At 37.8% G+C, this 21,328-nt stretch overlaps 1 protein-coding gene and 1 long non-coding RNA gene across 9 annotated transcripts in view; one reads left to right on the forward strand and one right to left on the reverse strand.

Moving 5' to 3' along the window:
• LOC113245328 (uncharacterized) overlaps nucleotides 1-11,122 on the reverse strand; it is a 123,289-nt gene extending 112,167 nt beyond the window's left edge. For 3 of the 6 annotated variants that reach the window (XR_008958164.1, XR_008958162.1, XR_007190777.2), the window contains exons 1-2: nucleotides 11,028-11,106; nucleotides 8,576-8,724 (exon numbers count right to left, since the gene is read on the reverse strand). This is a non-coding gene — a long non-coding RNA (uncharacterized LOC113245328). Of the gene's footprint in view, nucleotides 1-8,575; nucleotides 8,725-11,027 lie in introns of all 6 variants that reach the window. The other 3 variants (XR_003312661.4, XR_008958161.1, XR_008958163.1) reach the window with 2 other exon arrangements.
• Nucleotides 11,123-11,231: 109 nt separating this feature from the next.
• The window catches only part of REL (REL proto-oncogene, NF-kB subunit), a 37,482-nt gene continuing 27,385 nt past the window's right edge, over nucleotides 11,232-21,328 (forward strand). For 2 of the 3 annotated variants that reach the window (XM_026485309.4, XM_026485319.4), the window contains exons 1-2: nucleotides 17,069-20,640; nucleotides 21,125-21,273. In XM_026485309.4, coding sequence (XP_026341094.1) covers nucleotides 20,437-20,640; nucleotides 21,125-21,273 — 353 coding nt within the window. In that variant the 5' untranslated portion in view covers nucleotides 17,069-20,436. Of the gene's footprint in view, nucleotides 11,604-17,068; nucleotides 20,641-21,124; nucleotides 21,274-21,328 lie in introns of those variants that run through there. The other variant, XM_026485328.4, reaches the window with a different exon arrangement.

A 21,328-nucleotide genomic window follows, 5' to 3' on the forward strand; every position in this document is an offset into this window, starting at 1 on the left:
CTTGTTTGTAAGTTCCCTTGCTTATTGAACCTGCAATTTACCAATGTGGAGTGGGGTGCCTGTCTTCAGTCTCTCCTTGTCCTCAGTGTACAGGGTCCAGTTTTGAATTTCACTCAAACTACTGAAGTTGCTAACGAGGCACAAAGAAGGAACAGCCTATCTGGCTAAGGGATTCTGTAAAGCCCTCCTGTATACTGAAGTGTGAAAAAGCGTGTGTTAGGAGGTGGACAGAAGGGAGATAGATGGTAAGCAGGGTCTCAAGGAAAGGCTATGCAGGTTGTGTGGCCCTTGTGGGGAAAGTTATTCACAAGTCTATTCAGATACTTTTAAAAACTGAGGTATAACATACATAAGGGGTGCAAGTCTTTACAAACCAGTATAGCTCCGTTTTTAAATATATGTAATCCACATTAAGGATATACAAAGCCAGGGGTGCCCGGGTGGCTCAGTCGGCTGAGTATCACTCCTGGTTTCAGCTCAGGTCATGATCTCAGAGTCGTGGGGTTGAGCCCCCAGTGGAGCTCCACACTCAGCGTGGAGTCCGCTTGTCCCTCTCCCTCCCCCTGCACCAGCACACATGTAAGGGTGCATGCAGTCTCTCTAAAAATAAATAAACAAATAAATAAATATTAAATTAAAAAAAAAACAAAACAAAACTATCCAAACTCTAAAGTGGTATTGAAATAGGGAAGAGAGTCCAGTGTAAACTGAACTCAACTTTGATTTGTGCAGAGGTGGCTGGGCATTTTCAATGGAGAAGGGGGGAACAGGGAGGGGAAATGAGCAGTCAGGGATGTGGAAATTTATAAAAAATGGGAAAGGGCCATCTATGTTTGTTAACCAGCATTTATTGAAGTTAGGCTCCTACCCTCCCACAGAGACTAGGAGACAGGCATCCTGTAAAAAAATTCTAGCAACTCAGAAGGCTCCCTTGGGCCTTCTCATCAATATTCACCCCAGCTACCCAACATTCTGCCCTCCATCACAAAAATTAGTTTTATCTGTTTTTTGAACTTGATATCGAGACATATCTTGTTTTACTGCTGTTCACTTTATTGTACTTTGCAGATGTTGCTTTTTTTTTTTTTTTTTTTTTTTTTTACAAATCAAAGGTTTGTGGTAACCCTGCATCAAGCAAGTCTACTGGAACTATTTTTCCAACAGCATTTGCTCACTTCATGTCTGTGAGTCACATCTTGGTAGTTCTCACAATATTTCAAACTTTTTCATTATTATTCCATTTGTTATGGTGATCTGCAATCGTTGATATTACGATTATAATCGTTTGGGGCCCTGCAGACTGTAATCATATAAAGATGGCAAAGTTAATCAATGTTGTGTGTGTTCTGACTGCTGCACCAACCAGTGGCTCCCCAGCTCTCTCCCCCTCCTCAGGCCTCCCTATTCCCTGAGAGACAGCAATATTGAAATTAGGCCAATTAATAACCCTAACATGGCTTCTAAGTGTTCAAGTGAAAGAAGAATCACATGTTTCTCACTTTTTTTTTTTAAGTCAGCTGTATGACTACTGTGGGGCTTGAATTCATGACTCTGAGATCAAGAGTCTCATGCTCTATCAACTGAACCAGCCAGGCACTGCTCACATGTCTCTCACTTCAAATCAAAAGCTAGAAATCATTAAGCTTATGAAGAAGGCGTGTCAAAAGCCAGGATAAGGCAAAAACTAGGCCTCTTGCACCGAAGAGTTAGCCAAGTTGTAAATGAAAAGGAAAAGTTCTCGAAGGAAATGAAAAGTGTGACGCCAGTGATCACACAAATGGTAAGAAAGAGAAACAGCCTTATTGCTGATACAGAGCAAGTTTTAGTGGTCTGGATAGAAGACTGAATCAGCCACAACATTCCCTAAGCCAAAACCTAATCCAGAGCAAGGCCCTAACTCTCTTCAATTTTATGAAGGCTCAGAGGGGTGAGGAAGCTGCAGAAGAAAAATCTGAAGCCAGCAAAGGTTGGTTCATGAGGTTTAAGGAAAGAAGCAATTCCTACAACATAAAAGTGTGAAGTGAAGCAGCAGGTGCTGATGTAGAAGCCGCAGCAAGTTACCCGGAAGACCTAGCTAAGATCATTCATGACCATGGCTACGCTAAACAACGGACTGTCAATGTAGACAAAACAACCTTCTTCTGGAAGAAGACAGGACTTGAATAGCTAGAAAGAAGTCAATGTCTGGCTTCAAAGCATCAAAGGACAGGCTGACTCTCTTGTTAAGGACTAATGCAGCTGGTGACTTTAAGCTGAAGCCAACACTCATTTACCATTCCAAAAATTCTAGGGCTCTTAAGAATTATGCTAAATCTACTGTCTGTGCTCTATAAAGGGAACAAGGCCTAGATGACAGCACATCTGTTTCAAATACAGTTTACTGAATATTTTAAGCCCACTATTAACACCTATTGCTCAGAAAAAAGGTTCCTTTCAAAACATTACTGCTCATAGACAATGTACCTGGTCACCCAAGTGTGCTGATGGAGACGTACAATGAGATTCATGTTGTTTTCACGTCCGCTAACACAACATCCATTCTGCAGCCAACAGATCAGGAAGTCATTTTGACTTTCAAGTCTTATTATTTAAGAAATACATTTTGTGATTTGGCTAGCATTTTAGTAACATTTCATTCAAAGTTTGTTTGTTTCCTTGACTAGATATAGGGTTGGTATGAAGCCAAAAAAATCTAATGGTTAAATTTCCCATTTGTTTTATTTTCTTGAATACTTTTTTCAGTTATTTGTTTAAAGAGATTTAAAAATCATTCCACCTTGGTCAGAAAAATCACAAATAATATCTTATAAATGTAAAAAAATAAATATATTTGGATTCATTAAAGTTGCAAGTTACAAAATTAATATACAGAAATCCCTTGTGTTTGTATGTACTAATAACTAGCAGAAAAATAAATTAATAATCCCATTTACAATTGCATCAAAAAGAATAAAATGCCTAGGAATAAATTTAACCAAGGAGGTGAAAGATCTGTACTCTGAAAACGATGTTATTAAAAGAAATTAAAGATGACATAAATAAATAGAAATACACACCATGTTCATGGATTAGAATATTGTTAAAACGTCCATACTACTCAAAGCAATCTACAGATTCAATGTAATCCTTATCAAAATACCCAGTAGTATTTTTCATAGAACTAGAACAAATAATTCTAAAATTTGTATGGAACTGCAGAAGACCCCAAATAGCCAAAGCAATATTGAGAAAGAAGAATAAAGCTGGAAACATCACAGTCCCAGATTTCAAACTATATTACAAAGACATAGTAAACAAAATAGATGGTACTGGCACAAATGGAACAAAACAGAGATCCCAGAATGAAACTTCTACATTTATGGGGTCAATTAACCTAGGACAAAAGAGGCAAGAATATACAATGGAGAAAAGACAGTCTCTTCAATAAATGGTGTTGGTAAAACTGGAAGCTACTTGCAAAAAAAAAAAAAAAAAGAAACTGAACAACATTCCTACACCATACACACGAATAAAGTGAAAATGGATTAAAGACCCAAATGTAAGACCTGAAACCATGTATCTAAATGAAAACATCTCTTGGTCATTGGGCTCAGCAATATTTTTCTGGATGTCTCCTCAGCCAAAAGAAAGAGGCAAAAATAAACAATTGGGACCACATCAAACTAAAAAGCTTTTACAGAGCAAAGGAAACCATCAACAAAATGAAAAGGCAAGCTGCAGAATGGGAGAAGATATCTGCAAATGATATATTTGATAAGGTGTTAATACCCAAAATATAAAAGGAACACACGCAACTAAAAAAAAAAATCTGATTAGATAATGAGCAGAAGATCTGAATAGATATCTTCCCAAAGCAGACATATAGATACCTAACAGACACATGAAAAGATGCTCAACATCGCTAATCATCAGGGAAATGCAAATCAAAACCACAATGAGATATTACCTCACACCTGTCAGGATGGCTAATATCAAAAAGACAAGGAATAAGAAGTGCTGGCAAGGATGCAGAGGAAAAGGAACCCTCAGGAACTATTGGTGGGAGTGTAAATTTGTACATCCACTAAGGAAAACTGTATGGAAGTTTCTCAAAAAATTAAGAATAGAAATATCATATGATCGAGTAATTCCTCTTCTGGGTATTTATCTGAAGATAACAAAAACATTAATTTGAAAAGATACATGCACTCTTATGTTTCTTGCAGCATTATTTACAATAGCCAAGATATGGAAGCAACTTAAGTGTCCAACAATAGAGGAATGGACAAAGAAGATGTGGTATAGATGTGTATTACTCAACCATTAAAAAAAAAGAATGAAATCTTATCATTTGCAACACGGATGGATGTAGAGGGTATTATGCTAAGTGAAATAAGCCAGAAATAGACAAACACCATATGATTTCACTTATACATGGAATCTAAAAAGCAAGACAAATGAACAAACAAAAGCAGAAACAGATTGTAAATACAGAGACTGAACTGGTGGTTGCCGGAGGGGAGGGGATTGGAGGATGGGCAAAATAGGTAAAGGGGTTTAAGAGATATAAACTTCCAGTTATAAAATAAATAAGCCATGGGGATGAAAATTGCAGCATAGGAAATACAGTTAGAAATATTGTGATAACCTGGTATGGTGACAGATGGTAATTACACTTACCCTGGTGAACTTTTTGCAAAGTATATAATTGTTGAATCATGATGTTGTACAACTGAAACTAATATAATATTGTGTGTCAATTATACTGCAATTTAAAAAAAATTTTTAAATAAAAAGATAAAAAAAACATATTTCACAAGGCTACAGAGGCCACAGATAGTGATTCCTTTGACGGATCTGGGCAAGGTAAAATGAAAAGCTTTTAGAAAGGATTCAGCATTCTAGATGCCACTAAGAATATTCATGATACAAAGGAAGAACTCAAAATATCAACATTAACATGAGTTTGGAAGAAGTTGATTCCAACCCTCATGGAAGACTTTGAGGGGTTCAAGACATCAGTGGAGGAAGGAACAGCAGATGTGGTGAAAACAGCAAGAGAACTAGAAGTGGAGCCTGAAGATGGGACTGAATTGCTGTAAGCTCATGGTAAAACTCTAATAAATGAGGAGTTGCTTTTTATGGAGGAGCAAAGAAAGTGATTTCTTGAGATGGATTCTACTCTTGATGAAGATGCCAGGAAGACTGCTGGAAAGCAACAAAGGATTAAGAATGTTAAATAAACTTAGTTGATAAATCAGCATCAGCGTTTGAGAAGATAGACTCCAGTTTTGAAAGAAGTTTTACTCTGGGTAAAATGCTATCAAACAGCACTGTACTTCCAGAGAAATCATTCATGAAAGGAAGAGTCCATCAATGTGGCAAACTTCATTAGTGTCTTATTTTAAGAAATTACCACAGCCACTCCAACCTTCCACAACCACCACTCTGATCAGCAGCCATTAACATCAAAGCAAGATCCTCCACCAGCAAAAAGATTTCAACTTGCTGAAAGCTCTGAGGATAGTTGTATTTTTAGCAATAAAGTATTTTTAAGTTAAGGTACATACATTGGATTTTTTAGATATAACAATATTACATATTTATAGACAGTATACAGTATAGTATAAAAATAACTTTTATGTGCACCGGGAAACTGAAAAATTCATTTGACTCACTAAAGTGCAGTATTTGCTTTATTGTGGTTGTCTGGAACCAAATTCATTATTATCTCCAAGGTATGCCTATAAATGAAGTCATGGTATATACACTTTTGTGTATGGCTTTTCATTTATAAGATTCGTCCATGTTGTTGTGTGGCATTAATACATTCTTTTTCATAATTGGAGAGAAATCCATAGTATGAATATATCGCAGTTTATGTATTCTGCTGTTGATGAACATTTGAGTTGTTTTCATATTGTTAAATAGTACAAATAAAGATGCCTTCAATATTCTTGCCCATGTTTTGATAAATATAAGTACTTATTGCTGTTTGGTATATACCTAAGAGCAGTACTGCTGGATCATATGATATTATTATTTTAGGGTTAGTAGATACTGCCAATTTTCCAAGGTCATTGTACTGATTTATATTTCCACAAGAAACTTAAGGGAACTCCGTTTGTTTCACAGTCTCACAAACACTTGATATTGTTCTTTTATTTGAGCCACTCTGATGAAGGTGTAGCAATCTTTTATTATCATTTATATACACATTTCCCTTTTGACTGAGCACCTTTTTATATGCTTATTTTACATGCTGGTAGTCATTTGGCTATCCTGTTTTGTAAAGTGCCTATTGGGATCTTTTGCCCACTTAAAAAATTGAGTTATCTTTTTCTTATGATTTGTAGAGTGAATCAGTATACCAGTTGGGTCCTGTGGGAGGCAGATACCAATATGAAAGGATCAGTGCAAGAGATAATATTGGGGGCATGAAAGAAAAAGGGGAGAGAAAGAAGGAACAGGCAGGAAGAGTCTTCAGATACAGGTCTGACACATGTGAAAAGGGAAATGGAAGAATTGGATAGGAATAGAATAAGATTGGGGCGCCTGGGTGGCTCAGTCGTTAAGCATCTGCCTTGGGCTCAGGGCATGATCCCAGGGTCCTGGGATCAAGCCCCACATGGGGCTCCCTGCTCCGCTGGGAGCCTGCTTCTTCCTCTCCCATTCCCCCTGCTTGTGTTCCCTCTCTCGCTGGCTCGCTCTCTCTTTCTGTCAAATAAATAAATAAATAAAACCTAAAAAAAAAAAGGGAATGGAATCAGATTGGTGTACATCTCTAAGAAAGTCTCAGCCAGCCCAGGAAGGAGCTCTGACATAACGACTCCCCACAGAGAAGTCCTGTACTGGCTAGAGATAGCAAGCACTTGTCTCACGACTGTGTTCATAATCAGCTAGGTGCTTCCAAGGGAACAAGTGGCCTTGGCTTGCAAGCTGACGTAGATCCTCTCTAGAACGGAGATCTGAGCAAAGTAACCTCATGGATGCCACAGAATTCTTTATCAGATTTATGTATTGCAAGTATCTTCTCCCAGTATGTGGTTTGCCTTTTTATTCTCTTAGTGGCACCTGTTAGTTAATTTTAATTAAGTCCAATTTAACTATCTTTTCTTTGGTAGTTATTGCTTTTTGTATAATGTTCAAAGAAGTCTTTGCCTTTCTCAAGGTCATTAAGGTAGTCTATGTTTTCTCCTCGAAGTTTTATTACTTTGCTGTTCACATTTAGGTCTATGATCCATTTTAAATAATATTTTGGGTATGGGTGTAAGTTGGGGTCAGCTTTTATAATTTTCCAGATGACAGATTTGTCCCAGCATTAGTTAATGAAAAGCCGTTCCTCCCCTCCACCACCTGCAGTGGAGACGGTTATTAACAAGAGACTGTATATGTATGGGTATGTTTCTGGATTTTCGAATCCAGCCCATTATTCTATTTGTCTATTTTGTCTCTACTGTCTAATTTTTCTAATTCTATTTGTCTATTTGTCTAATCACACTGTCTTAATTGCTGTAGTTTTATAATAAATTTGGATATCTGGTAATGTACATTCTTCAGCTTTATTCTTCACTATTGGCTTGGCTATTCCAGGACTTCGGCAATTCTTTGAGAATCACCTTGTCAATTCCAACAATATGCTGACGTCATTAAACCTATGGATTCATTTGAGAAGAACTGACCTTTAAACAATATGAAGCTTTTCAATCCATGAACATGGCATGTCTCTGGGGAGGAACTTGTAGGCAGGGGGGAGAGCAAGAACAAAGGCAGATAGATAAGAAACAGCATGGCTTATGGAATATGAAAAGCTACGAAGCTGTTCAATGAGGTGGAAATGCGCAAGGCATGGAATGCAGAAGATGAGGCTGAAGAAAGAGGTCTGATGTGCATTCATCCAGAAGATTCAAGCTGCGATGAATTTGAATAGGTTTGAATGGCTTTCAAAGGGGACAAAAGTGTAGGTGGGCATAATAGTTAGGAGACCATTCCAGGAGTTTAGGTGAGATATGATGAAGATTCGAACAATGGCAATAAAGTGGAGAAGAAATGAATTCACATTTTATTGGTGAAATCTGCAGGACTTTGTGACTGGATGTTGTGGGGTAGATGGGAGATGCTGAAAGTCAAAGATGGCTCCCAACTTCCTGACCTGTGTCTGGGTAGATGGTGGTACAAGAAATATGGGGTTAGAGCAAACTTGGGAGAAAAGATGTTGAGTAGGTTGAGTTTGGGATGCCTATAGGGCTCCCAGGAGAGAGGTACCTGGCACAGAGTAGATACTTGTTGAACTCAATACTAACAACAACTGGGGGCCCTTGAGGAAAAACAACGTGTGCTACTCTTTTTTATAAGCCCCAACAACTAGTTGCTTATCACCTCTACAGTAAAAAACTTTTTCCCCAACATAAGTCCCCCCAAAATCAAAATCACTACTTACCTTTGTTATTTTTAGTCCATCCATCACCTTGTCATGTAATCTTTCTTTTTAAAAAGAGTAAGCGTATCTTATACAACTAAAATATTTTAACTTTTCAGATATCTGAATCTTTCAAAAGGGGGTTCAGCTACTTTAAAAAATAGTGAAGGGGGGTACCTGGATGGCTCAGTTGGTTAAGCATCTGACTCTTGGTTTTGGCTCAGGTCATGATCACAGGGTGGTGAGATCCAGCCATGAGTGAGGTTCAGTACTCAGCAGGGAGTCTCCTTCTCTCCATCTGCCCCACCCCAGCTTGTGCTTTCTCCCTAAAATAAATAAATCTTTAAAAAACATAAAATAAAGGGGCACGCCTGGGTGGGTCAGTTGGTTGGGCTTCTGACTCTTGGTTTTGGCTGGGGTCGTGATCTCCAGGTCGGGGGATCGAGCCCTGTGTCAGGTTCCAGGCTCAGCATGGAGTCTGCCTGGCCATCTCTCTCTCCTTCTCCCTCTGTGCGCCCCCCCCCCCCAGCTTGCACGCAGGCACATACACTCTCTGTCTCTCAATAAAATCTTAAAAATAAATTTTAAAAAATTAAAAAAAATAAGAAATAGTGAAAGGGTCAAAAAAAACCCCAACCTTTATAAAGGTGAGCTAGGGGCAGCTGGGTGCCTAGTTGGGTATGCAGTTAAAATGTCTGCTTTTGGCTCAGGTCATGATCCCTGCTCAATGGGGAGCCTGCTTCTCCCTCTCCCTCTGCTGCTCCCCCTGCTTGTGCTCTCTAGCTCGCTCTCTCCTTCTCTCTTTCAAATAAATAAATACAATCTTAATAAAAATAAAAAGGGAAGATAATAAAACCCACAGCTTAGTCATGTGACAAATAAAAATAGCCCTGGAAGTAAATATAAACATGCTGTCCTATCAGTGAGATTTAAATAAGTCTGAGTCTTTGAAAAATAAAAGATAAAACCTAATAATTCAAAATTCTGTAGTTTTACTAAATCTCATTAACTGCAACTTGTGATTTTATAGATTGGAGTGGTTTTAGAACTGGTCTGAAGTCTGAAACTGGGAAAGACTCTTGTTTGGTCCAGAACTCTTCAGTAAACAAACATTATTATCCCCTATTAAGTTCAAGAGGTACCTAAAACCAATCGGTTTCTGGAGGTGGAATATAAACAAATACATGCAAAATATTCCCCATTCCTATTTGTCATTCGCCTTCCTAATGGATTCTTAAACATCTCTGCTCAGTTCTCCCTGACAGCTCTGACATTGGGGGTTGTAAGGGTAAATACAAGTCCAAAAATTAAATTAAAATATTTCCCTGGTACCAAAAAGGACAAGAAACTTCACCTCCTTTCTTTTCATTCAGCGATTTCTTTAGAAAAATCAAAATCGTAAACGATTTCTCTCTTTGAGATACATGTACACCTTAAAAAAAGCTAAGTAAGCTGCTTGCCAATATTGAATCCCCCTAAGGTCTTTCTTGGGGGCCTTTTCGTTACCTCTTTGAAATGCAAGTATCAAGGAAGACAGCATCCCACCTCCCTGTCTTTGTGGGAGTTTAAACCCCAGCTTTTGGCTTCCAGATGTAACTTATTATTTTTTCCTTTGGATAAAGACAACAGATGTGTCATAGATTGTATCCGCCTGGCTACATTAACAAATGAGATTTTTTTTTGTCTTTAAAATCTCTTCAGTGCATCACAGTATGTTTTAATGCTTATTCAATAATAAAACTGTTTCATTGTTTTCTACTTTTTGTGGAGGGTTTTTATATTAGGAGATTTTATTTTTAATTATTTCCCCAACTGGGTCCTTCAGTTTCGGCACTTGTATTCCCTCTCCACACTTGAGGAAGTATAGTGGAAAGAGCATGGAGGTAGACAATCCTGGATTTAATGTGCTTTTCTTTTTACCAGAACTCAACTTCTCTGAAGTATTACCTTTTTTTCCCCCTCTGAACTATTACTTAACTTCTCTGAACCCCTATTACATCATCTATAAGATTAGAATACTATGTTATAAATGAGGTAAATAAACTGACACACAGGAGATTCTTAGCCCATGAAAGAAGCAAAGTTATACTAGATTCCCTCAACACACTAAACTTTCGTTCCACTCCCCCTTTCCTCGTGGGTATCTGTCAAATCCCGACAGCGTTTCCCTCACTAATCCTCAGCACACTGCGTTATGACGCAACGAACTCGCCGTGCGGATCTTAAAGAGTTTAAAAAGTTTTAGTAGGTAAAGTACGTAAGGTTGACAGAGCCCTCGCAGTTCAGACAGAATGGGGGAAAATCAGACTGCGGGGGTCCCCAAATGCAAATACGTGAATTACAAATGAACACAGGCGCCAGCGGCTTCCGCACTTCCCCTGCAGGGCGCACCGGGACCTCGGCGCTGCGCCGCCCGGCGGCGCGGGGGCGAAGATTTGCATGTACGAAATTGGGAAGAGGGGGAACCACCCATCGAAAACCCCGGGCCGCCGTCCCTTCGGGGCCCGGGAGAGCCAGCCCCACTTCGCCGCCCGGCCCGCCCCCAAGTGGTCCCAGGCGGCCGGCCCCCTGGACGTCACCGCACCCTCCCACTCGCTCCTGAACTTTAAAACACGCGCCTAAGAACAACCTGGAGGAGGGGGATTTCTCCGGAGTCGGCGGCTTTCGCACGCTCGGGACAGTCACCGCCCGGCTCCCAGCGTTCCCTGCGCTCCCGAAGATCCCGCCTCCCGCTGCCCCGACCCAGTCTCAAAGCCCCTGGGCGGCAGGGGCGGGGCGCGGGGCACGGACGGGGCGGGGCGCGGGGCGCGGGGCGCGGGGCACGGACTGGGCGGGGCGCGGGCCCCAGGGAAGGCGGTGGTGCGGGGCCTACGTCAGCAGCGGGAAATCCCCTTCCCGTTCAGCTGCTTGCCTTTAGCCGGGCAGGCGCTCGGTTCTCGCGGCGCTCCGCCCCCTGCCCCTGGCTCCCGCACCGTGGACGGCCGAAGCCGGGTGATCCGGAACGCGAGAATTAAGGGGGTGGGAAGGTGTGAGCCGCAAACCCAGAGGAGGACGGGAAGGAGGAGGAGGCCCCGGGGGTGGTCAGGGGCACTGGGGGTCCCGCCGGCAGAGTCCCTTCGCCGCCGGACCGACGCGGGCTGATTGTGGCGGCCTCGGGTCAGGACACTTGGAGCGGGCGGCGCGGTGAGCGGAGCCATGGCCTCGGGTGAGTGTCACCGGCGCGGGTCCGGACTGCGGAAAGGAGCTCGTCCGGGGATCTTGCAGCTCAGTGTGTCGGGGTCTCGGTTTCGGTTGTGCGCGGTCTGTCTTTAAAGTCGTCTCATCTGGCAAATTGTCAGACTTTAAAAAGTTACCTGGTTCAGGGTTTGCGTGCGAAATCAAAGTCACGCTCTGTAATTTGATGCCATTATAATAGCCGGAACCTTAGAAATTCCCAACGACTTGATTTTTAGGATTAGGGAAGTAACATGAATCTAAATGAGGACGGAGAGTTCTCGTATTTAAAGATTGATTTATATTGAAGTGGTGGTTTTATGTTTTAGAACAGGAATGAAGAATCATCAGACCTCAGGTGTGCCCTCCTTTTTTTTAGCTTAATTTCATCAAGTCCCAGGACGTGATCGCTGATGTGTTGACAGTTGTACAAAATGTGGTGCGGCTTTTTAAAAGTCACCAGTGGTACCTTAACAGGTCTTAAGTGGAAATGTTGCTTCAGCAAAGTGGATTATTTCTACTATAAAGCAGGTAGTTTCTAGTTTACGGAGAAGTCTTTTTTTTTTTTTTTTTTTTTTTTGCTTTTTTGGAAGGAAGGGGGAAAGGAGTATTAGAATATCCGTGCTTTAAAATAGGGGTAGAAACGAAAACTTTACATCACTAACTTAACAATCTATTTTCAGTTAATAGGTGCGTAGACCTCTTGCTTTGGGGGGGAAACGAGTTTACCAAGAAACAAGTTAGAGGGCAGGGGAGGGAGTCTCATATATATAGCCGTGGTTTAGATCTGCCTGTAATCTAAAGGGAAGTAAATCAATTAGACTGTGTTCGAGTTGGACCTTTACAGGATTCTGGCAAGGTTCATGGGGCCCTTTCCCGGCAGGCGGAGCAGCGTGAGCAGAGGCAGGGAGGCCTTATCGGATTAGTTAGCGCTATGCTAGGAGGCTGAAGGTTGGGGGGGACTTGTTTATGCTTGACCCGCGTCCTCACAAGACCCTGGTTCAGTGATCCTCAGAGGCTGATGTCTAGCTGAGAAGAGGAAGTAGAAAGCATTAAAGAATTTTTTTTAAGGGGTTGAGCAGAACAATGCCATAGCTACTGCTGTAGGCCGAAAAGGAAATTGGGGTGGTTCACATGACATTTGATTTCAGTTTGTCTGTGGTTTTTATGTGAGAATACAAGTGTAGTTTAAAATATTTCAACTTTCTCTTTACCCACTTCAGTGACCCCAAACTTTCAGATAATTTTCTGTATTTATAATTTAAAAGCACATCTAGATTAAAAGTGCAAAGATGATCTGAAATATTTGGCTAATTTATTGGTTGACAGAAAGATTTTGTATGAAAGTAGTAAAGAATGGTAAACATTAAAAGTAAAAAAATGTCAGACTGCTGGCAGTTTAACAAAACTTCATTAATATGTGGCATGAGTGTAATACTTCTAATTCTTTTAAAAGAGAGAAAAGAGCCATTTCCGTAGAGGGTAACGTAAGACCCACATCACTCAAAAATGTGATACAATTTAAATTTGTTTAATGGCACTATATTTTGTGCTGTTGTGAGGACTGATTCCTTAAATCGAAGGGGAAAAATTTTTAAAGGAATGGAAAGTTATAGGGTAATTATCTTTTTTTTTTTTAGCCTTTTCTGGAGTTGCATTAAAATGGGACTAATTAAAATATGACAAGTTATTTAAATTGTAGTTTAGTTGTTTGAAAACTGCCAAGGAAATTTTTAAAAAGGAGTCTGGGTGTATTTTTCTTAATCACTTATAAAGGCCTTAGAGAAAAAGATTCAGTGAATTATAAATTCTTACCCTGTTTCAAAACAGGATTGAACCGAAAGAGTAATAGGAAAAAAAATTTTTGCTTAATTAGTTATCACTGTCTAGTTTAGATTATTTGTAGTAAGGTAGGATTAAAACCTCAAAAAGTATTTTTATTGATTACCAGGCACTTAAGACCATTTCTTCTTTTCTCACCGGATGTCATATGTAAATTAGTATGTGTAGCTGGATTTGTTATCTGTAGATTGTAAAAGTAACAGATCATAATCTCATTAGCAAAATTATTTAAGTACCATGAGTAACTGGGAATTTTATATATATATACGTATATACACATATATATACATATATATATATATACATACATATATAATTCTAAATTTTGTTCAGGTAGATGACCAAATTAATTATTTAGGATTTCACAGATCCAGTTCTATTAAGCTGTCTTTATTGTTTTTTTTTTTTTTTTTTGACACCTTGATTTCTGTCTTTTGACACAATTAGCGCAGGTATTGTTAAGAAAAATGTTCCCTGTCCCATGTAGGGTATGCATAGGTGGTCATTACTCTTGTATATTTATGATTCTGTTTTGTTTAATGTACATAAAATTAGCTATTTTATGTCTGAATTTAAAGCTTCTCATTATTCCTGTAGAAAGCGCAAAATATTCTTAATGCACATAGCTCTGTTTACTAGTAAGTATGGTAAAATATGTTTTAAAATTTGATAATTGATTTTTATTCACAGTTTTCTTTAGTATAGATCTGTTGTGTCATATAGGAAGTACATGAAGAAATTGTTTTTGTAAACCACACTACTTCCAACTCTGTGGTGTGAATTTCAAGAGAACTGTTTAAGTATTTCTCTTGAGTAAGGGGAAAAAAATCAGTGTAGGTATGATGCAACTTAGTCATTAACGATAGAGCTGGAAGCTGGAATTGACAACTAAAGCAAATGACTTTTTCTTAAGTAAAAGACTACATACTATAAACATGAAGGCTGTTTCCGAAATCCCGTACGTGAAAATGTAGAGACAACAGCTATATAAAACAATTAAGGTGATATATGATAGGGGGAAGGGAATGAGTGAGTGAAATGGCTAGGGAGGAATCGTGATGAAACAATACTGGGAACATCTGGGGTGTGCGTAGTATCTTTCCCAAATACAATATAAGAGGCTCAGAATTTCCTTTTGTTCCATCCTTCTCTCATCTGTGTTCTCTGCATATGATTGGGTTTGTACGCACGTGACCCAAATACTTGCATGGGACATACTTACACTAAAAAAATTTTTCTTTAATTCATTTTTAAATAGGCATCCTGTAATTTTTATTTTAAAATCTGGCAGTCTTAATCAAGACAGATGAGTTGGTACTGCCATTTATTTTTAAGTTGATTAAATACCTGAGTAATCTGGGACAGATTTTAAATATTTCTCTACTTTTTCATCCTGGAAGTTAAAATTTTTTTCAAGATTCCCTCTCCTCCCACCGCAATGGAATCTCTAGCAGTTGTCAAACTCTTGCATCTTTTATTTACCTTATGGTGCGTACATCAGCCAAATACTCATCTGAAAACTCCCTTACTTGGATGCTTAAGACTTATTTGAGAGTCAGCCTCAGATATTGGAATAAATCTGGACTTCAGCCCATAATGAACCTGGTTTTATTCCAGTTCTACCACTCTGTGATACAAAAATGGGAGTAACTACTACGACATCTTGTTTTTCGGAACAACAGAGACAATTCATGCCATAAATGTTAGCTTTCTTATGTAGTGGAGCTGTTTGGAGACTCAAACCTCTAGGAAACAGGAGCTACTAGAGGTAGTTGGCACTCACTATTGTTTGAGTATCCTGACATTCTAGAATTCTGTGAAACCTTAAAAACCTGTAATAATAGACTAGAACAGATGCTAGATAATAAGTAGTCTTTCAAGAATATATGAGAATGTCCATTTACTTTTAAACAATTTGAAATGGTTTTCTGTATTTTTAAACTAGCGGAGACGAATTTGACAGTGATGTTTGGAGGCAATGTATCTTTTCTCCTTTGTCCACTTAAATGATAGTAAACATTCTGAAAAGGAAGTAAATCAAAAATTTCTTAGTAGATAGACCAGGTGTCCTTTTGCTAATTTGATTGCTATAAGTTATCCTTCATTTGATTTCTTTTGCAACTTCTGTGTTAGTCTTTTTCTATCATGTGGGAATAGGCTTAAGTTTTCATTGCCCCTTTGTTAATTGAATGCCATTCTATCGATGTGAGAAATGGTAACTCTAAATTTTGATCATAATTAGGAAGAAATGGAAAAAGTGTGTCTTAAGGTAAAGAATCTTATCACCATGATTCAGTTGGGTTCCTAGGTTTGAGGAATGATGAATAGATCTTATTTTCTCCAAAGTGAGTGAAAGAGTGAAAGTGATACATAGAAAAGTATATATTGTTAGCTCCATCTGCTCCTTTGGCTCTCAGGCAGTCTATTATCCAGAACTTTGCAAGGGAGATGCAGTCTGCAGTCAGTTATTCTCAGCTGTGGTGTTATTTGCTTGCATATTGTAAGAAATGTTACTGATGATAATTACAATATTAATTTTGCAAACAATTTACCTTTTAAGTAGATCGGTGTGATTGAAGGCTATCCCTATCATAATGCTTTTTTCCCTTGCTTATATTTGGCTAAGCTTTTTAGGGTGGGAGAAAAGAAGAGTTAAAGTCGTTAGGATTTAAAAAAAAAAAAAAGTCGTCAGATTTCCTCTGCCTAGTTTGTCTGTCACCCGGTGCATACTTGTACCTGAATTTTTGGATTGCTTCTCTGAATATGTGCATTGTTTCTGCTTCTTTATGTTTTAGGGCAATGGTTCTTAGTCAGGAGTGTGTTAGAATTGCTTGGAAGGCTTTTTCAGAGATATGTCGGGGCTTTAAAGATTTCTATTTCTATTCAGCAGATCACAGGTGGGATCAGGGCGTGTATGGTTTCTTGAAAAAGCTTCCAAAGTGATTCTAATATACACCCCCACCATGAACTATGTTCCAGGAATTTCATTGGATCTAAGTACTCACATTTCTATACCAAGATGCATTATCTTCTTAAACTAAATTGTATTTGCTCTAATCAATTACTGTGACTTACCCCCAGCTTTTTATGCTTTTTTTTTTTTAAATTTGATCCATTGGGATCCCAGCTATCATATTTGCTAATGTCATTCATAATTTCTTTTTCTTATAGCTTCATAATTTTGAATTTTATCATCTATAAAATGGGATAATAATTCCTGTTCTGTTTTTATGAAGATTAAAGTTGAGAAGATCAAATGAGAATATATATAAAAGTACTTTAAAACAGTGTTATAATTACTGTAATTAATTTTTTCCTGAACAATTAATGCTGGTTCCTGGTGCTAGCCATAAGGTTTTAATGAATGTGTTTATTTCTGACAATTGAGGGTCCATTTTTAACTTTTATTTCAATGTAATTTTTTAATCTTAAAAACTCAAATAACACTCTTTTTTTGCTTAAGTGCAAATAAAAACATAAATATATCTTGTAAAAATTTTAGCTGTATTTGAAATGTTATTCTGGTCTGTATTAGCATTTTACAATATTGTTTAAAATGTAGGGATAAACCCCAGCTTTGCATAGTATTGGTTAAAGAAAATTACATTAATCAACTTGCTTAGAACCACTTCGAAGAAATTTCAGTACTTTTCAAAACTGTAGTGATTTGAGATAATCTCAGTTAAGAGTACTTACTTATTTTCCCTACAATTTTCTGATTTACATTTTACCTTCTTCCACTCCATACAAGACTACAGTTCAGCACTCTATCTTCAGGAAGAATGGCACTTTAAAACACAGTGCCGAGGGAGGAAGTCACTGGTACATTGTACTGATTGTACGATATAAATGATTTATAGCTGGAAAGTATTTTTAAATCGTAAATACAGATAAATTAGACTATGAATAGGTATGAAGAGTAGAAAAGTAGAAGAAATAAAACAGTGAGTCTTCCTTAAATTATAGTTATTTGGAATAATTGTCATAAACAAAATACTATGATAATTTGGAGGAGGGAGAGATTATTTACAGCTGGGAGAATGTGAAATATTACAGTAAAATATCCCTTGGTTGATAACGAGACTTTTTACCAATAAAGAGCTTGTACAATAGGAAGAATAGATTTCAAAGGTTTTTTAAGTAGTTGATGTTATATGATCACTAATATTTGTCATTTTTATAACTTCCTATCTTTAAAAATTCTTTAATCTTTCAACGACTGCTTTTCTGTTCTTTTGTCTATAGACTTTTTTCACAAACACTTTCTAGTTTAAGGAAGCATTGTGTAACCAATGAAATATTTGAAAAATCACTATGAGCCTAGCACTGTTATTCACATTCTTCCCCCCAAAGTTAGCCACTTAACATTAATGATGTAATTCTCTGTCAACTTCCCACCAAGACACCTTTAAACAAGTAGTGGGCAGGGATTTATTTGACCTTTAGTTAAACCACATAAATGATTATCTCTTAAAAAATATCTCTTAAATAATATCTCTTAAAAAATACTGTTGAGTATGTCAAACTATTGAAAGGAAAATGCACTTTCTTTTAAATACTCCTGCAACGATATATAAGGATGTGAAATATTTGAAGCTGAAATGTGAATGAGTTATTCAAAATATACAAGGATATATAGGTATGTGACATTGAAATACTCATCTGCATGCCTTACATTTTTCAGTAAAATTAAAATAAGTATTTTGAACATGATTAAGTTAAAGTCAGTTTTCCCTGGCTCTAACAGTAACTTTACTCCGTAACCCAGAGTAGAAACTGGAGCTTCAATGATTCTTCATTTGCTCCTAACCCTAATGTTCAGTCACCAGGAACTGTCAATTTTATTGAAGTAATCCTTCACTCCTGTTATCACTACTAGTTGTCAGACGTGCCCACAGTAATGTCACAGCCTCTAAACCGATCATCATACTTTCTCCTTTCTTTTCAGTCTTGTCCACTGCCACCAGAATTCTTACTCTAAAATATCAGTCCAATCCTAAGATTCCCCTGCATAAAGCCATTCATTGATTCTTTGTCACTCTTGGAATAAAATCCAAATCCCTAATGTACTCTGTACTTTGTACAAATTTGTACATATTACAAATGTACTCCAGCTTTTGGTTCTAAGGGTAGAAGTGTACCCCACTTCCACTATGGCTTCATTGGACCTTTTTAAACTCTTCCTCTTCTGTGCTGCCACGCCTTTGGACATACTGTTCCCTTTCACCAGAAGGCCTTCCCCACTCCTCTCCCTACCTTTTTGCTTCATTTAACTCTTTTTCCTTTGACACAGGCATGCCTGACTCTTGCTCTTACTATCATTTTATGCACAATTTTGTTAGCATAAACAAAATTATGTTTTGTTGGACTCTTCTGTAGTCTAATAATTTGTGTTATTTGCCTCACTTTTCTATAAAATTCTTGAAGGTACCAGTTGTTATACCATCATGGTGTCACTATAGATCTTTGTTGTCAAGAAAGCATCTGCAACAATAGTAGACAACATTTATTGAGTATTTGTCATAAGCGTGATGCTTGGTAAGAACTGAACACACGCTACCTTGAATCCTCACAATACCCCCATGAGGTAGGTGCTATTATTATTATTCCCATTTTATAGATTAGGAGACTTAAAAAGAAACATTTCCAGGGTCCTTGCTATTAAGATATGGCTAAGTAGGACTCAAAAGTCCTCTTTCTCCCACTGTACCGATAAGACCCATTGTGTTACCCTTTCTAAAGATTTGCTAGCATTCTAACAGAGGATAAGTCGTTAGAGAAATGGATTATCTAATTGTGGGAATTTAGAAATCACTAAACTGATGGAAGGAAAATGGGGTTTTTTTGAATGGAAGACATCTTCATACCCCTGAAATAAAAACACAATGCCAAGTACCCTACATGTAGGCACACTTGAGTGTCTTCATTGAACTTTTCATTTCTACAGTATAGATAATAAGAAGGGATAAAGATGCATATGTTTTAGACAACTTTATTGACATATATATATTGCACATGCTTAAAGTTTGCAATTTGATAGATTTGACATATGAATACAACCTTAAAATCATCATCACAATCAAGATAATTAACATATTCATCATCCCCCAGTTTCTCCATCCATTCCACACCCCTATTCTTAGGCAATCAGTGATCTGCTTTTTTTTGATTATATATTAGTTTACATATTCTAGAGTTTTATATAAATGGAATCCTACAGGATTTGTTCCTTTGATCTGGCTTCTTTCAGTCAGCATAACTTTTTTTAAATTGGAGTATAGCTGACACATAATATTACATTAGTTTCAGATGTGTAACATAGGATTCATCCATGTTGTTTAAATCAGTTTGTTCTAAAGTTGCATATTTTGAATTACATTTGTTATAGAAAGTAAGTAATTTCTTTTCCTCTGTTGCGTCTTCAGTAAAGATTTAGATGGAACTAATTGAAAATCCTGTTGAACTTAAAATGAACACTTCTGGAACTTGTTTAGATGTTCTATGTACCAATCCTTTAAGATTCCAATGGAGATATTAAAAAATCTTAACATATCCTTCTGCAAGGGTTTAAACACATTTTCATTTTCAATTAGCAGTCTTTTAGTCCACTGTTAAGGGTCTAATGTAAAATCAAGCAGTTCAACTCACTTTTCTTGGAGTATGATATTGTACTTTTGAAGACTACCTTCTTGACCCTTCTGGGGGAATCTTGAGGGATATCCTTGTACTTGGTCTTATGTGAGAAGTGAATATCTCTGAAGTGGGGATCTCAGAACTTCACAGTGGCATTAGCTCTTGATATGAAATGATAAAGTGCTAACCAATAAATATGATTTGAGTGACTTGTGTTAACACTGTATAGGAGCTCAATATGAATGGGAGAAGAGGCACCTTTACCATCCAATCTTGGGTAATTACATTTCAATCTCATTATTTAATATTGGGAGGCAAATTTTTTTAGTCTGCTATTTTGAAAAAACAAAATGATCAGATCTGTTATTACTGTTATCCTAATCTCATCCTCCTCCTTCTCTAAATTTTCAGGTGGGTATAACCCATGTATAGAGATCATTGAACAGCCCAGGCAGAGGGGCATGCGTTTTAGATACAAATGTGAAGGGCGATCAGCAGGCAGCATTCCAGGGGAGCACAGCACAGACAACAACCGAACATACCCATCTATCCAGGTAATAGACCATTCTCCTGTGTGTATCTCTTAATTGCTCCTTATTTTACCTATAGCAATTACATGAAAGGCCCAGTTTCTTCACAGTGTGCTATCATTTCCATGGGGCTTAAATATATACTTTCAAGGGATATTTATGGGATGGCAGTAAAAATAAGAGCATGGCATTCAGTGGCCCAACATCCAAGTATTTTCTCTTGCTCCATGATAATATTTTCGTATAGCTTGTTTTAAAAGGAAAATAAGCAGAATCAGATGATATGACCAGTTGAAATTAGTGCAGAAAATAATATGCCAAGGAACTGAGAGATAAATTCTTCCCTTCCGGTATTTCCTGGAAAGTTCCATCCAAACTATATTTGCCAGTCAGTTGGACTTTATTTATCTAGTGCTAACTATGTTATATAAACTGAACTCTCATTTAGTAGGTCAGTTCTGAATGAGATCAATTTATGGATCATATATTTAATTTCCCCCTTTTTCAGATTATGAACTATTATGGAAAGGGAAAAGTGAGAATTACATTAGTAACAAAGAACGACCCATATAAACCTCATCCTCATGATTTAGTAGGAAAAGACTGCAGAGACGGCTACTATGAAGCAGAATTTGGACAAGAACGCAGACCCTTGTTGTAAGTACACAGTCACAGAGATCTTTAGGAATAGGATAAGCAGAGGATGCTCTGT

This window comes from Ursus arctos, unplaced genomic scaffold, assembly GCF_023065955.2.
Source record: "Ursus arctos isolate Adak ecotype North America unplaced genomic scaffold, UrsArc2.0 scaffold_8, whole genome shotgun sequence".
In the NCBI taxonomy this organism is placed as follows: Eukaryota; Metazoa; Chordata; class Mammalia; order Carnivora; family Ursidae; genus Ursus; species Ursus arctos.